This window comes from Bubalus bubalis, chromosome 11 (genome assembly GCF_019923935.1).
Source record: "Bubalus bubalis isolate 160015118507 breed Murrah chromosome 11, NDDB_SH_1, whole genome shotgun sequence".
Lineage (NCBI taxonomy): Eukaryota > Metazoa > Chordata > Mammalia > Artiodactyla > Bovidae > Bubalus > Bubalus bubalis.
The window spans coordinates 66,184,459-66,201,689 of record NC_059167.1 but is presented as its reverse complement, the minus strand read 5'-3'; the positions used below and the strand labels follow the sequence as shown (position 1 = coordinate 66,201,689).

At 37.5% G+C, this 17,231-nt stretch overlaps 1 protein-coding gene across 13 annotated transcripts in view; it reads left to right on the top strand.

Moving 5' to 3' along the window:
• Positions 1–17,231, top strand: part of MGA (MAX dimerization protein MGA) — a 146,006-nt gene that overhangs the window by 71,437 nt on the left and 57,338 nt on the right. For all 13 annotated transcript variants that reach the window (XM_044925187.2, XM_044925185.2, XM_044925189.2 and 10 more), the window contains exons 3-8: positions 4,181–5,120; positions 5,906–5,984; positions 6,105–6,200; positions 15,329–15,460; positions 15,676–15,780; positions 16,523–17,190. In XM_044925187.2, the coding sequence (XP_044781122.1) occupies positions 4,181–5,120; positions 5,906–5,984; positions 6,105–6,200; positions 15,329–15,460; positions 15,676–15,780; positions 16,523–17,190 (2,020 nt within the window). The remainder of the gene's footprint in view (positions 1–4,180; positions 5,121–5,905; positions 5,985–6,104; positions 6,201–15,328; positions 15,461–15,675; positions 15,781–16,522; positions 17,191–17,231) is intronic.

The window sequence follows — 17,231 nt, the reverse complement described above, 5'->3', positions numbered from 1 at the left end:
GATGTAATTCACTGCTATATAATTCACCCTTTAAAAGTGTTAAGTTCAGTGACTTTTATATATTTGCAAAATTGTATAGCCATGACTAGAGTCATTTTAGAACATTTCATCACTGCAAAGAAAGAAACCCTGTGTCCTTGACTGATCACTCTCCATTTTCCTTCAGTTGCTGTTCCACCCACCCAACCATATGCAGCCACCAGTCTTTCTTTTGTCTCTGGATTTGCCCATTCTGGATATTACATATAAATGGGATCATGTAATATGTGGTCTGTTGTGCCTTACTTAGCATAAGGTTTTCAAGGTTCATGTTGTAGCGTGTATCTGTACTTAATTTCTTTTATTACTGAATTATATTCTGTTATATGGATATACTACTTTTTATTTATCCATTTATTAGTTGATAGACATTAGGTTGTTTCTTTTTGACTATTATGAATAACATTGCCATGAACATTTCTGAAGTGTTGGTGTTGAGTAAGTTTTGATTGTTGATAAGCCCATTCTTCCCTCACTAAATTGTCTTGGCATTCATTAATTGAATTCAGTTGAAAATCAATTGAGGGACTTCCTGGTGGTCTAGTGGTTAAAATTCCTCACTCTCAATGAAGGGGGCACTGGTTCGATCCCTGGTGTGAGAACTAAAATCCTACATGACGCATGGTGTGGCCCTTAAAAAAGAAAAGAAAAAATCAGTTGTTACAAATGTGGGCATTTATTACTGGACTCTAAATTCTGTTTAAGTGATTGGTATGTTTAGCTTTATGCTGAGTACGGTAGCTTTATATAAGTTTTGAAATTGGGAAGTATGTGTCCCCATTTGTTTCTGTTTTTCAAGATACTTTGAGTTATTTTGCGGTCCCTTGCATTTCCATGTGAATTATATAAGATCAGCTTGTCTATCTTACAAAAATCCCGGGTGGGGCGTTCATAGGGATTGTGTGGAATCTGCATTTCAGTTTTGGGGAGTATTGCTGCCTCACCAATACTAAGTTGTCTAAGTTTGTAACTGTGGAGTATTTATCCTTTTTTTAAAGGCTGGCTATAATTCTGTTTTTTTCCCCAAACAGTTTTGTAGTTTTCTGTGTATGAGTCTTACAGTGTTTTGGTTCAGTTTATTAAGTAGTTTATTTTTGTTGCTGCTGCTGCTGCTAAGTCGCTTCAGTCGTGTCCGACTCTGTGTGACCCCATAGACTGCAGCCCACCAGGCTCCCGCATCCCTGGGATTCTCCAGACAAGAACACTGGAGTGGGTTGCCATTTCCTTCTCCAGTGCATGAAAGTGAAAAGTGAAAATGAAGTTGCTCAGTTGTGTCTGACTCCTAGCAACCCCATGGACTGCAGCCCACCAGGCTCCTCCACCCATGGGATTTTCCAGGCAAGAGTACTGGAGTGGGGTGCCATCGGCTCTATTGTAAATAGGATTGTCTTCTCAATTTCATTTTTGATGTTTATTCCTAGTGTGTAGAAATACAATTATTTTGGTATGTGTTGATCTTGGATCCTGCCATCTTGTCAAACTCATTTATTCCCTTAGTTTGTGTATGTGTGTGCGTGTTTCTTAGGATTTTCTGTTTTATATCCACAGAGTTTAGTGTCTGTGGGGAGTTGTGGAACCAGTCTCCCTCAGATACTGGGGGTGACTGTATACAAGATCATGTCATCCACAAATAAAGGTTTTTTTTTTTTTTTTAACTTCTTTTTCAATTTGGATCTCTTTTGTTTCTTTTTCTTGCCTTATCACCCTGGCAGAACCTCTAGTATGGTGGTGGTGCTTTAGTTGCTATGTCCTACTCTTGCGACCCTGTGGACTGTAACTCACCAGGCTGTAACTCACACCTCTGTCCATGGTATTTCCCAGACAAGAATACTGGAATGGGTTGCCATTCTCTTCTCCAGGGGATCTTTCGGACCCAGGGATTGAAACCAGGTCTCCTGCGTCACAGGTGGATTCTTTACCACTGAGCCACCAGGGAAGCCTGAACCTCTAGTATAAAATTACATAATTAGAAGTGGTGAAAACTAATGTCTTTGTGTTGTTTTGGTCTAAGGAGGTAGTATTTTTTGTGACGTGTGAATTCTTTCAGATGTCTGAAAATGTGTTTAGCTTTGAAGGCTTCTTTTAAACCTACAGCATTACATTGATTCTTTAAATGCTTAATGACGGGTGTCATTCCCTTGTCTTCTGTTTTACATTGTTTCCCACAAGTAGTCAGTCTGCTGTTCCATCCTTTTTCCTCTGATCTGTTCTTTTTTCCTTCCCTGCTTATAAGGTTTTTCTCTTCGTCTTTTTTCAGTGCCTGATCTTTATGTGCCTAGGTATGACTTTTTTTGTAATGTTGCTGAGCTTCTTGGATCTGTGGATGAAAATCTTTCCCTTTGGGAATACTTTTGTTCAATTTCTCTTCAAATGTTTCTCCTTTCTTTCTCCTGCCATTTTGGAAGTGCTGCTACTAGTATGTTAGATCATCGGATGTGTCCCACAGGTCTCTGACACATTTTGCTTTTTTCTCTATCCTTCAGTCTAGATCCCCAACCCCTGAGCCATGGACCAGAAAAATTGTCTTCATGAAACAGGTCCCTGGTGCCAGAAAGGTTGGGGACCACAAGTCAAGATGATTTACTTTAATACATTTCCGCTCACTTCAGTTTCTGAATAATTTACTTTAATAATCTTAGCTCACCTCAGTTTTAAGGGTAGGATCGAACTCTTCTTTCAGACAGGGCCCTGGAATCTTAAGTGCTGTGACACTAAGTTTCTGTTTTCAGGCCAAGTTTCTGCATCACTGGAAATTCTGCAGAAGTCTGCTGGAGGATAATTGATGGTAGCAAGACTTGTTTTCTGTTGAGGGCAGGTTTTAGTCTGCCCATACTCAGGCATTAAAAGTTTGGTTTCTCTGTGTTCCAGCAAAGTTTCTTTGCCTATAGCATCCTTTTTTTGTCTGCATTTGTACTTCAGCCAGCGTAGATGCCATGCAGGGTTGAAAGCACTAGTAGTCTGCGGTCACGTAGAGATGGCTGGTCCCTCTCTGGAATTCAGTTGATTTAGACTTACTTTGTACCCAGAGGTATTCAGTGGCTTTAAAGAAAGAATAGAATTTTAAATTTATTTAGTGTTTTGTCACTGTTTGTTCTTTGTGAACTTCTATATTCTAACTGGAAGTCCTTTATTAAAGAGTTTTTGAGTGAGGTCAAGATCTCAAGTCAGTTTTTCAAGGGGTACATTGATTTAGTTGTTGCTTTTGCATATTTGAGGTAAATGAAAGTTATACAGATAAAGTTACTTTAATTGGGTTAGTGAGTCGTGCTAACATGTTCTCAAGATACATTGGTATAGTTTATATGCTTTCAGTGATGAATTAGGCAAAGTGGGAAACTAAAAAGTTGATTTGGATTTTGATGAATTATAAACACTGACGTCTAGACAGATTATATGTCTTTGCCTTCATCTACCTCCATCCTGCCCTTTGATTTTGGAAGACCAATGCTGGATTCTTTACATTGAAAGTTAATTTTTTCAGTTTTCAATTTGAAAAATCACCTGGCAGCAACATTGTGACTGCAGTGGGAAAACTAGTAGCTAGTACATTTTTAAATGGTTAAAATATTATGTTTCATGTTGTATGAATTGTATCTCAATTAAAAAATCAATGAGCTGTTTGAAAGGCCCTTTCTGATGTTTATTTAAATTTTTAATCATAATGGACATTTGTTTGCTTTTATTGGCAGTTGTTTATTAGTCTGTAGATTTCAAGAGTTTGATTTTGTATCAGTGCCAGCTAACTTTCAAAATTGAATTTATTTGAAGAATACTGTTAGGTTTGATCTTAGCCAAAAGGCTGAGAAGCCATGAAGAAAACTATTAGAAAAATAACTGTTACAACATACCTTGCTTTTTGATTTAGTCATGAGAGTTACTTGTTAAAACTTTACCCTTTGTTTTATAAGTTTTTCATGAGAAATTGATGGAATATGTAAAAGTGTGATGTTGGTAAACCGTTGAGAAGCTTGTTATGTTATACAGAGTGCTTTTTTTTGGTTTTTTTTTTTTAATGAATGGCTCTTGAAATCTGATGTGATTTTACTTGGTTTTCAACAATCTCTTTTTCCACCTTTCCCTTCTTGAGTCTTATTTATGGATAATTCTGTCCTTTTTAACCCTCCCTACTCTGTCTCTCCAGCCTTGGCAACAGTTTTGAAGATGGTTCCCATGTAACATCACCATTAAACCCAAATGAAAACTTCAATGTTGTCATTAAAGAAGAGCCTCTGGATGATTATGAATATGAACTTGGTGAGTGCCCAGAAGGGGTCACTGTGAAACAGGAAGAGACAGATGAGGAAACAGATGTATACTCAAACAGTGATGATGATCCTATACTAGAGAAACAGCTGAAGAGGCACAATAAAGCTGATAACCTGGAAGCTGACCATCCATCTTCTAAATGGCAACCAAATAGCCCATCAGGTGTTGCTAAAGCTAAAATGTTCAAATTAGATGCTGGAAAGATGCCAGTAGTCTATCTGGAGCCCTGTGCTGTCACCAAAAGCACAGTGAAGGTTTCTGAGCTCCCTGACAACATGCTTTCCACATCTCGGAAGGATAGATCTCTGTTGACAGAATTAGACTATTTGCCTGCGTACATTGAAAATTCTAATGAGACTGGCTTCTGCTTAGGCAGAGAATCAGAAAACGATCTTGGAAGACATTCACCAGATATCAGAGTGGTACAAAAATATCCCTCACTTAAAGAAGCTCAGTGGAAATACCCTGATATATCTGACAGTGTTAACACAGAAAAACTACTTGATGGTTCAAAGAGTTCAGTTGGGGACTCGTTTTTAGGAAAAGAGGACTTGGGCAGAAAGAAAACTATGCTTAAGATTTCAGCGGCTCCCAGGACTGTGAATGCTAATCAGAATGCCCCTCCAAATGTCCCTGGAAAAAGAGGAAGGCCACGAAAACTGAAACTGTCTAAGGCAGGGCGGCCACCTAAAAACACAGGAAGATCTTTAACTTCTACAAAGAACACTCTTACGGGCCCTGGGAGTACCTTTCCAGATGTGAAACCTGATCTGGAAGATGTAGATGGTGTTCTCTTTGTTTCCTTTGAATCAAAGGTAAGATTGTCATTTTTAGCTTTCTTTCTAAGGCCAAATAATCATCATTGAATTGTATACTAGCTGCTAGTTATCTTAGAATGTAGTTACTGTGAATGCATCCATTATATGAGGTTGTGTGCATGGGAAGGGGAGTATCTCTGAAATATTGGGTTAGCAGTATTAACCCAATGCTTCAACTAGATTATTTTTCTTTCAGATTTTTAGAGAAACTTAGTCTTTCTTAATTGACTACACAGAGGTTGAATTCTCTCTGCCTGTTCTTTTCCTCCCTCCTTGTTAATTGCTGAGTAAATCTATCTTTATTTAAACAGGGGCCTCCCAGGTGGAGCTAGTGGTAAAGAACCTATCTGCCAATGCAGGAGACATAAGAGACGTAGGTTCTATCCTTTGGTTGGGAAGATCCTCTGGAGGAGGTTATGGCAACCCACTCCAGTATTCTTACATGGAGAATCCCATGGACAGAGGAACCTAGCGTGCTACAGTCCATGGGGTCACAAAGAGTCGGACACAACTGGAGCAACTTAGCATGCATGCAGAAGAAATCAGTATACAAATTGCAATAAATGGGCATAAATACAGTTCTAAGTCAGTTAGCTGAGTGTATGATATTTAAATTTTTTGCTTTCTCCCCACTATTAAAGTGATGTTAATGTAGAACATTTAGAAAATAGTGAAAAGTATCAACATGGAAAAAATGCCCCTGGTTTACTTTTAAATCCTTAGAAGTGACATTAAACACTTTTTTCTTTCCTTTTTTTTTTTTTTTTTTTTTTTAAATACAGGAAGCTCTAGATATTCATGCAGTTGATGGAACAAATGAAGAATCTTGTAGTCTTCAGGCATCAGCTGCAAATGACCCAGGTATTATATAATAGTAAAAAAAAAAAGAGAGATGGAGAATTTGGCTCTAGAAGTGAAAGAAGCAATGTGTAGTCTGCTGTAGTATATAGCAGCTTATTTTTATCATTGTTTTCTGAGTAGGTTGCAGAGCAAGAATTTCCCAGTTGGAAAAGGAATTGATAGAAGATTTGAAGGCCTTGCGGCACAAGCAAGTCATACATCCTGGTCTTCAAGAAGGTATAATTCTCTAAAAACTATGCAAGCCTGGTTTTGTTGTTGTTGTTGTTGTTGTTCTTGCCCTCTCTTTTTTCTCTCTTCCCCTTGCTCCTTCCCCAAACCTTTTCTGTTTTCCTCCTTTCCCCTTTCTTTTGATTTCATTTATTTTAGCCCTTCTCTCAGCTTGCATTTTTTCTGTTCTCTTTGTTCATGATTCTTTCCCTTAATTAAAAAGCATGCCTAGGTCTTTGGTATCCTAAGAGAAACCTTTCAGACTCTGAGGATACTGTTCTATCATTGGTGAAGCATAATATATTATGCATTAAAAATGTATCATGGTAAGAAAGTGGTGTTTTTCTTTCTTATAAAGCAATTTTGGTTGCTTTTGTTTCTGGGGGTTTTTGAAGGTTCCTTTGTTTTGTTTTTGGAGGGGAAGACCCTACTTTTTTTATGTACTTGGTAATATATTTAGCTGTGTAAAGAGAATACTTATTTCTCATACGTGACTGTAAACATTTTATATATTTCATATATTGCTTGGAGTGTAGTTTAAAATTTTAATCATTACATATTTTGTTGAAATAGTTTATCTTGGCCTTGATTATATGGTTTAATCCTTTTTTAAAGAATAGCAAAATTTACCATACCTATGCCATTATAATTAACTACTGACTTTCCTCCCTGTTTGCACTGTAAATAGAAGGACTATAAACCATGCCTCAACTTTTAGTTTTCTCGTATCTTTTATTTTAGGTATGCTTCTTGGAGTAGTTTGAGTTTTGACACTTAGTCAATTTTCAAAGGACTGTCTAGGCTGATTCACATTGTATAGTAGATCATTTATATGAAAGTCTAAGCATTATATATCAACAGAACATTGATTTATAAACAGCCATTCAGTTTCTAAATTCAGTAGTAATATTTGAACTTTTGCTTTAATGTGAGACTGTGTGACAGTATGGTGTTAAAGTATGTAAATTTCAACCCAAGTAATTAGGACTGGATACTGTGGATTGTAATGGAAGATCAGTCATGTCATATTAGTCTTGCTGGTAATAATGTTTGCTGTCCTTTATTGTTTGTTTTCATTTCTGCTATTTTATTTAAATAATACTCTCTTTTCTCAGTTAACTTTTCGTTTTCCCCTCACTCCTACATTTTTTAAAGTACTCTTTATAACATTTACATTGTGTTCTTTCAGCCTAATCACTACATTTATTTTATTGTCTTAGTTCTAGAGTTAAATATATTTAGTGCTCCCTGCTGATCTTTTTGCTCTGTTTGTTAGTTTTTTTGGCTAAGGTTTGAGTTTTTTCCTTTCCTTATAGACATTTTAGTCATATCTGTGATTTTTTTTCCCTGTGTAATGGGGCTTCAAAGTCAAATACTTATGGGAACTAAGCAGGTAACATATAGTGAAATTAGCCTGAATTTGTGGGTGGCGTTGGACTCTAGTTGGCTGGAATATAGGTTCTTTTTCTAAAGGGTCATCCACATCAGTTCAGTTCAGTCACTCAGTCGTGTCTGACTCTTTGCGACCCCATGAATCACAGCACACCAGGCCTCCCTGTCCATCCCCAACTCCCAGAGTCCACCCAAACCTATGTCCATTGAGTCGGTGATGCCATCCAACCATCTCATCCTCTGTCGTCCCCTTCTCCTCTTGCCCTCAATCTTTCCCAGCGTCAGGGTCTTTTCCAGTGAGTCAGCTCTTCGTATCAGGTGGCCAAAGGATTGGAGTTTCAGCTTCAACATCAGTCCTTCCATTGAACACCCAGGACTGATCTCCTTTAGGATGGACTGGTTGGATCTCCTTGCAGTCCAAGGGACTCTCAAGAGTCTTCTCCACATCAGTGAATTGTCAAATAGGAATGTAGGCCCATTATTTTCAGAAATTCCCATTGTGGTGTAGAAGATAAAGTAAGTATTTTTATGTAAAATATATCCGTTGTAAGTGGTGGCAGCTGATACAGTTTTTTTGGACAGAAAAGTGTGTGAGGCATCAGCTTTCACTTACTACACAAATTATGCATTTAGTGTTCAAGTTTGTACTTAATCCTCACATTGTTAAGGGTAAATTCAACTACATTCTTATATAGTTTTACAGTTAAATCTATAATCCATGTGTACTTTCTAAAATCCATGAGGCACTTTCCATAATGTATAAGGTAGAATTACAGTTTGAAGGTTTTCCTCTATTTTATTTTGGCAGATGTCTCCCCCAGCCCCCAACCTTTGCTTAAGACTTAAAATATTAAAAGAATTAAGTTAGTTTGACTAAATGTTTATAGTAACTTATGGTGCCAGCTAAGTATCTGCAGATAGTGAAAATACTTGTCTAGATTCCTTTCTAAGAATTGATGTTTGAAGTAATTTATTAAATTTATTACATTTCAATTCAGTACTTTGCCTTTCTGTCAACTGTAGCATTTCCTTATTTTTTAGAAAAGGAGCACTTCTAAATCTAGAAAGATTTTGAGCTGGAAAAAAAAAAACTTGAAAAACTTTGTGAACTTCCTTTGTAATTGTGGAAGAAATGTTGTTAAGCCTGAGAAAATGTTTTTATTGTTGTTGTTTATAGTTTTGTTGCTAAAATAAGATTCTTAATTTTGTTTTCCACAGTGTGATAGTTTTGTTTTCCACAGTGTGATAGTTTTGTCTTCCATACTTTTCTTTGCTGCTTCCAAATTGGTTTATTTTCTAAGCCCATCATCCTGAAATTACAATTTTTTGATTTTTAAAGGTATTGTTATAAAAGCGTTTTCTACTTCATTGCTACCAAGTAAATTAATTCTATGTCAGTTGTTACATTCATGTTTTATTTTAGGTAAGTATTAGATTTGCAGAAATAGTGGAATCATAGTACAGAGTTCCCATATACTCAACATCCAGTTTCCCCTGTAGTTAACATCTAACTTTAGCACAATACATTTGTTACAATTAGAGAACGTACTGATATACTATTATTTACTAAAGTGCATACTTCATTCAGATTTCCTTAGTTAGTTTTTTATGTTTCAAGGTATCACCTAGGAAAATGTCGTAGTACTGCATCTAGTAGTCATGTCTCCTTAGGATCATGTTGGCTGGGATGGTTTCTCAGACTGTTTTGTTTTTAATTATTTTGACAGTTTTGAGGAATACTGGTCAGGTATTTTGTAGAATGACCCTCAGTTGAGATTTGTTTGATATTTTTCTCATGGTTCACCTGAGACCATATGTTTATAGGAAGAAGACTACAAAGGTAAAGTGCCATTCTCATCTTACCATATCAAGGATAAATATTATCAGCATAATTTGTCACTGACATTTTTATGCTGTACTCTTTGGAAGGAAGTCACTGTGTAGTCCACACTTAATGAGTGGTACGGTATGCTTCTCTTTCTTGAGGATGGAGTATTTGCATAAATTACTTGGAATTTTTCTGCAGCCAGAGATTTCTTTCTCCCTCATTTTCATTCAGTCTTTTATATCAGTATGAACTCCTGTCAGTTTTAATGTTAAATTCCTTAAATGACAGTATTCTCAGGGTACTCTCTTTCTTTTTAGTTACTTAAAAAAATCTCTGAATGTAGTGTTAAATCAGTGGTTAGGTAGAGTTTTTCTTTTATATATCTATATCTACTTTTCTGTTCTATGTTCAGTAGTTATACAGGTTTTTCTTTGGAGTGTATTTTTGTGGATATCTCCTATTTAAGTGCATTTAGCTAGATGTGCACTTTTTTTTTTTTTTTTTTTTGCTACAGTTTATCGTCTTAGGTGATTCTGCCTTGAACCTAGAGGGTTATCTGTTTTTGTTTGTTTCTTTATGAGTCTTTTTTTTAATGGTGATATAATGTATTCTTAAGAAGTTGCTCCTAATATGATGAAAAGGCAGAAGCTTTTAGGGGTATGATTTAAACCATCATGTGCAAAGCATCATATGCTTTTAGGGGGATATGCTTAGAATTATTTAACTTATTTTTGCCAGCTGAAGTTACTCTCATTCATATGGAACCAACTAAGTCTGGGTCTTATGGCAAATAAGTCTTCATGGCAAATAGATGGAGAAACATGGGGAAATAAGTCTTCATGGCAAATAGATGGGGAAACATGGCAAGTAGATGGGGAAACAATGGAAACAGTGAGAGACTTTATTTTTGGGGGCTCCAAAATCACTCACTGCAGATGGTGTCTGCAGCCATGAAATCAAAAGACACTTGCACCTTGGAAGAAAGCTATGACCAACCTAGACAGCATATTAAAAAACAGAGACATTACTTTGCCGACAGAAGTCTGTCTAGTCAAAAGCTGTGGTTTTTCCAGTAGTCATGTGTGGTTGTGAGGGATGGACTATAAAGAAAGCTGAGTGCCAAAGAATTGATGCTTTTGAACTGTGGTGTTTGAGAAGACTCTGTGAGAGTCCCTTGGACTGCAAGGAGATCCAACCAGTCCATCTTAAAGGAAATCAGTCCTGAATATATATTCATTGGAAGGACTGATGCTGAAGCTCCAATCCTTTGGCCACTTGATGCGAAGAACTGACTCATTTGAAGAGACCCTGATACTGGGAAAGATTGAAGGTGGGAGAAGGGGACAAGAGAGGATGAAATGATGGGATGGTATCACCTACTGGATGCACATGAGTTTGAGTAAGCTCTGTGAGGTGGTGCTGGACAGGGAAGCCTGTCGTGCTGTAGTCCATGGGGTTGCGAAGAGTCGGACACAACTGAGTGACTGAACTGAAACTGAAAGTCTGGGTCTCAAGTATTTGTTTCTTGGGGAAGGATTTTCTCTAAGGACAAACATTTCAAGATGTGTAGGTAAGCTAAGTTGGGAATTACTTTGAGTAGTGTCCATGTGCCATTGACCTGTCTACTGTTAAGGCTTTAACAAAATAAGTATATTTAAAAGAAATTTGATCTTTTTGTTGATATTTTTTGGAGAAGGCAATGGCACCCCACTCCAGTACTCTTGCCTGGAAAATCCCATGGATGGAGGAGCCTGGTAGGCTGCAGTCCATGGGGTTGCTAAGAGTTGGACACGACTGAGCGACTTCACTTTCACTTTTCACTTTCATGCATTGGAGAAGGAAATGGCAACCCACTCCACTATTCTTGCCTGGAGAATCCCAGGGACGGCGGAGCCTGGTGGGCTGCCGTCTGTGGGGTCGCACAGAGTCGGACACTACTGAAGTGACTTAGCGGTAGCAGCAGTTGATATTTTTAGGATCATTTGATACACCTTTTGGGGGAAGATGGCAGTTCAAAATATTAGCAAATCCAGACAAGAAGATATGTAGGGAAAACAGTCTGTAAATTTGATTGTCCTGGTCTAGATTTTGCATGTCTGCCTACCTATTTGGCTGTGTGGATACATTTTTAACAACTTAATTCCTTTCTTTCTGTTTTCTCTGTAGGCTCAAGTAGTTTTTGTCTGTAATAATAATATGTTTCTCTTTTCAAAGCACTACAGTATCTGATTTTATCCTTTGTTTAGGATTCAGTGTGACTTGAATTTCTGCAATATTTTGCATTCTGCTCCACTCTGGTTCCACTCTGCTCTCCCTCCCCACCTTTCCTAGTTAATTCTTACTTATTCTAATTTAAGAATTACACTCTCTGTACAGTTTTACCAGGTTGCCTTGGGCTTTTCAAGTATCGTTCCATTTGCCTCTCACAGGACTTTATTTACCCTATTGTAACTACTAATGAGTCAGTTGGGAAAAACAACACAAAAGCTCCATGAGGTCTGGGAAATGTCTTTGATCTCTGTCCTCATCTGTATTGCAGAGCATTTGAAAGAGAAGGTACAGTTAATTCTTAAAACATAAAACCCAGTGCAGTAGATTGATACTTCACTGATGAGAAAGCAGAAGCTAAGAGAAATTTAGCCCAAAGTCAGGATTAGAGAACAGTTTTTTGACCCATATTAACCTGCCTGCCAAAGCAGGAGACGTAAGAGACACGGGTTTGATCCCTGGTTTGGGAGGATCCCCTGAAGGCGGGCATGGCAGTCCACTCCAGTATTTTTGCCTGGAGAATCCCATGGACAGAGCAGTGTGGTAGACTACAGTCCACAGGGCCGCAGAGAGTCGGACCCAACTGACAGTGGCAGCACACACGCACACGTTTTTCTCCCTAGTTGATTGAAACATGAGGAAAATACTTCATTGATGTTCATTTTAATCACATTATGTGATTCAATAAAATAAGCATGATAAAATGATACTTATTTTAAAGAACTAGAATTATAAACTAAAACCAAATTGCCATCTTTGTTTATTAAGTTTTATGTGGAGTATATACAAATCAACCTTAAGAGAACTTGAAGCTTATAACCTGACCAGTGTCTTCACCTTGCAGGAAACGAGTACTATGTAAGCTTTTTATTGGAAACCTGTACCTGTGACTTCTAGTAGTTAATACCATGATAGTTGATGCCTTGAATTTCTTATTTCAGTTTTGTTCAAATTTAGGTTAAATGCTTTCCTGCTCAGTAATATGAAGCCAGTAATTGTACAAACAAGGAAATCCAGATTAGAAATTTGTCACTAGTAACAGAAAAAATTCAAATTTAAGAACAATAGGATATAGATTTATACCAATAAGATGAGGACAGTTTTAAAAGTCCAGTGATATAAAATGTTGATGAAGATGTGGGTCAGCAATGACTCTTAACACTATTGGAGAGAGTATAAATGGAGAGTTAATTGGCAGTCTAGTGAACAACTTCCCAACTAGTGCAGTATTGCATGTGGTTATCCATGATTGTGTGACAGGTATGCTCTTGAAACACTTGACCTCAGAGTGGCCAGACAAGACCACGGGAAATTAATAACTGTAACTGGTTGCCTCTAGCCATAAGCAGCCTCATGTTTATTCCAGTTTGTTATGTAATTAGTTTTCTTATTTCCCATTAAATAAGAAAGATTCAGAATAACTAGGTGTATCAGTTAGAATTCTGAATTGCAAACATCAGAATCCACTCACTCTGCAGGTGCAATAGAATATAAATTTATTAAAGGATATTAGATGATTTACAGAGAGAATCTCCTGAAAGGCAGAAAAACAGACTCTAGGACTATGCAGTCAGGAAAAATGTCCAAAAAAAAAAAAAGGAAAAATGTCCAAATTATATTCCCTGAGACTGCAGCCATGATATTAAAAGACACTCCTTGGAAGAAAAGTTATGACCAACCTAGATAGCATATTGGAAAGCAGAGACATTACTTTGCCAACAAAGGTCCATCTAGTCAAGGCTATGGTTTTTCCAGTGGTCATGTATGAATGTGAGAGTTGGACTGTGAAGAAAGCTGAGCGCCGAAGAATTGATGCTTTTGAACTGTGGTGTTGGAGAAGACTCTTGAGAGTCCCTTGGACTGCAAGGAGATCCAACCAGTCCATTCTAAAGGAGATCAGTCCTGGGATTTCTTTGGAAGGAATGATGCTAAAGCTGAAACTCCAGTACTTTGGTCACCTCATGTGAAGAGTTGACTCACTGGAAAAGACTCTGATGCTGGGAGGGATTAGGGGCAAGAGGAGAAGGGGACGACAGAGGATGAGATGGCTGGATGGCATCACTGACTTGATGGACGTGAGTCTGAGTGGACTCTGGGAGTTGGTGATGGACAGGGAGACCTGGCGTGCTGCGACTCATGGGGTCGCAAAGAGTCGGACACGACTGAGCAACTGAACTGAACGGAACTGAACTTAAGAGCCTATACAAACAGTCTCACAACATTGAACAGTTACTACCATTTTCAACATAGTACACTGAACACAGTATACTACAGCTAGGACATTGATTATTTTTACCTCTAAAAAGTCCTTAACTTGGCCAAATAGTATCAACTTCATTAACACAATTCTGCATAGTATTCCTTTGCTTATGGTCCTCTCTTCTAGATTGGAGCCTTTTATGGCTACATCTGTGTTTTAACACCTCTCTGTTGAAGAGGTGGGGGTTATAATGTGGAAAAGTAATAGCTTTTGGAAAGGTTCTCGGAATATTTTGGGCAGCCACATGTATGTCAAACAGAAACCAGTAAATTAAAGATGAACATATCCCATTATACAGCAATTCCACTCTTGGGTAAATGCCATAAGGAAAAGCTAAATACACTAGAGAAGCTTTCATACATGTTCATATTTGTGATAGACTTTTTTGTACAAGATGTACAATTACCCTGCAGTATTTTTTGTAATAGTTTAAAATAGGAAACAGCTTAATTCTCATCAAGAGGAGAATGGTGAATAAATGACATTCATTCATAATCTGGAATAGTGTACAACAGTGAAAATAAATCATGTAGAGATAAACCCGTCAACATAGACAAATCTTTGATGTAAAATGTTAGAGAAAAAAAGGTAGAAAGATAGGTAAAATATATGCTTTCCCAGTACCTACAGATAAGCCATAATATTTATAGGCTCCATTAACTATAAATATCTTAATAATAACTAAAGAATTACTAGCCTTCACCAGGCCAGACGCTCAGACTATTGTATGTTTGTATTAAAGGTCCTAGAAAATCTCTGGGGTATAAAGTATTAAAGTACAAAAGGTCTGAAGTCTGCTCTGTTTATGTATTAGTTATCTATTGCTGCTTAACAGATTGCTACAAACCTAGTACCTTAAAACAACACATTTACTGTCTCAGGGTTCAGTGGGTCGGGTGTTAGGCCATAGCTTAACTGGGTCCTCCTTTTAAGGTATCACAGGATTGCACTCAAGATGTGAGTCTTGTCTCCTCATCAAAGGTTTGACTGGGGAGGGATCTGCTTCCAGTTTCCCCCAGGTTGTTGGCAGAATTTTTATCCTTGCAGCTCTAGCAGGATGGATGATAACACTCACTCTTAGATTATCACATATACATACATAATCATGTACATCCTATCCCTTTTGCCACTGGTTAGAAGCAAGTCACAGGGCCCACCAACGTTCAAGATAGAAAGGGGAGGATTTTGTAAATATATAATACCCAGGAAGTGAGGATCATGAGGCCATCTTAAAGTCTGTCTGCCACTTTCAACTTTTATTTCATCATTTCTGGTCTCCACTTATTCTTTATTATACCCCTCCCTCCCCCCTCCACCCCAACCAGAGATTAAAAAATACCCAATATGAAAAGAAAAAAAATACCCAATATGATTCTTTTTTTTTTGTAGTGGGCTTAAAATTGAATTCAGTGGATCCAACAATGAGCATTGATCTTAAGTACTTGGGAGTACAGCTACCTTTGGCTCCAGCCACTAGCTTTCCATTCTGGAACCTTACCGGAGCCAACCCTGCCTCTCCTGGTGAGTGCACAGTATTTGTAAACTCAGACAAGTTTGTGATAAAAATAAAATGCTACCATTGTTAGAGACATTTAGGATACTCTAATTAAATCCTTTATCTAGTGGTGAGTCTTAACTATGATTTATACATTTTAGATGAAATGTTAGTAATTAATTAGATATTAAATATTGGCTTCCTTGAATTTTGATCGTCTCTTTTACTTTTACTTTTATAGATGCTGGATTTCCCTTTGTTTCTAGGACAGGGAAGACCAATGATTTCACCAAGATCAAGGGATGGAGGGGAAAGTTTCATAGTGCTTCTGCATCTAGGAATGAAGGTAGTCAGCTTTTTAAAAATTTAAAAATACATTCTGAAACATGTGGCCAAAGACTCTTGTTAAAAGTAAACCTTGGTTGTTTTTCTTTATCTCTTCTTTTCGATGCTTTAAAATAAACTGAAAATAATTATCTTGCCTTTTTTTGTTCATTTTCTGTGTCTTGTAGTCCCTATCCTGGGTTTCAGTCCCTAACCATGTCAGACTTAAATAATTCTTGCAGCCTTTTCAAACTGCACTTCCTTTCTGTTCCTACAGTTATAAAAAGCATCATCGTCAAGCATTATTTCAGAACTGTATACTTCAGAGCTGTATAGTGATTTCCAATAATGTTATAGTACTTCAAAATAAACTTCTAAATTCAATCTGAAATCTAAATTTTGATTGTGTGTCTGTTGGTCTCCTTTCTTAGTGCTTTTCCTTTTAAACTGCAATTGTTTGCAGTTACACTCTAACTAGATAAATTTATTGTTTATTCAATATAATTTTTCTCCTCTTTTAATCTTTGTACAGTATTATAATAGTGTAATGCTTGTCTCTGTTAAACTTGCTTTTTCTTGTTCCTTAAAAACTAAATTTTATACTACTGTTTTTGTGCCCTTAACTTTTTCCCTTTTGAGGAGGGACAGTTTGGAAGATCTGGTAGCTTATAAATGAATGCTCCTGGCCTTTTTAAGTGTATTTTTCTAGAGACATAAATATCTGTCTTACATTTCTTTAAGTATCTGTTTATCTTTATTTCTAGGTGGAAATTCTGAAGGTCCGTTGAAAAACCGTTCTGCTTTCTGCAGTGATAAGCTGGATGAATACTTGGAAAATGAAGGCAAGCTGATGGAAACAAGCATGGGTTTCTCTTCTAATGCTCCCACGTCGCCTGTGGTATACCAGCTTCCCACCAAGAGTACCAGCTATGTTCGAACACTTGATAGTGTGCTGAAGAAGCAGTCTACCATTTCCCCTTCTACCTCTTACTCTTTGAAACCTCATTCTGTACCCTCTGTCTCTCGAAAGGCAAAGTCTCAAAACAAACAGGCAACTTTCAGTGGCCGAACGAAATCATCTTATAAATCCATTTTACCATACCCTGTTTCACCAAAGCAGAAACACACTCATATGATTCCAGGAGATAAGATTACCAAGAATTGTTCAAGCACCACCTCAGAAAACCGGGTGAATAACTTGATTGTGCCAACTTTAGATGAAAATACATTTCCAAAGCAAATTAGTTTGCGGCAGGCACACCAGCAGCAGCAGCAGCAGCAACAACAACAGGGATCTCGCCCTCCAGGCTTGTCTAAATCTCAAGTGAAGCTAATGGATTTGGAAGACTGTGCACTTTGGGAAGGAAAACCAAGGACCTATATCACTGAAGAGCGAGCAGATGTATCCTTAACAACTCTGCTTACGGCTCAAGTAGGTACCTTTTGTTTTCCAAAAGCATATTAGTCTTGTCG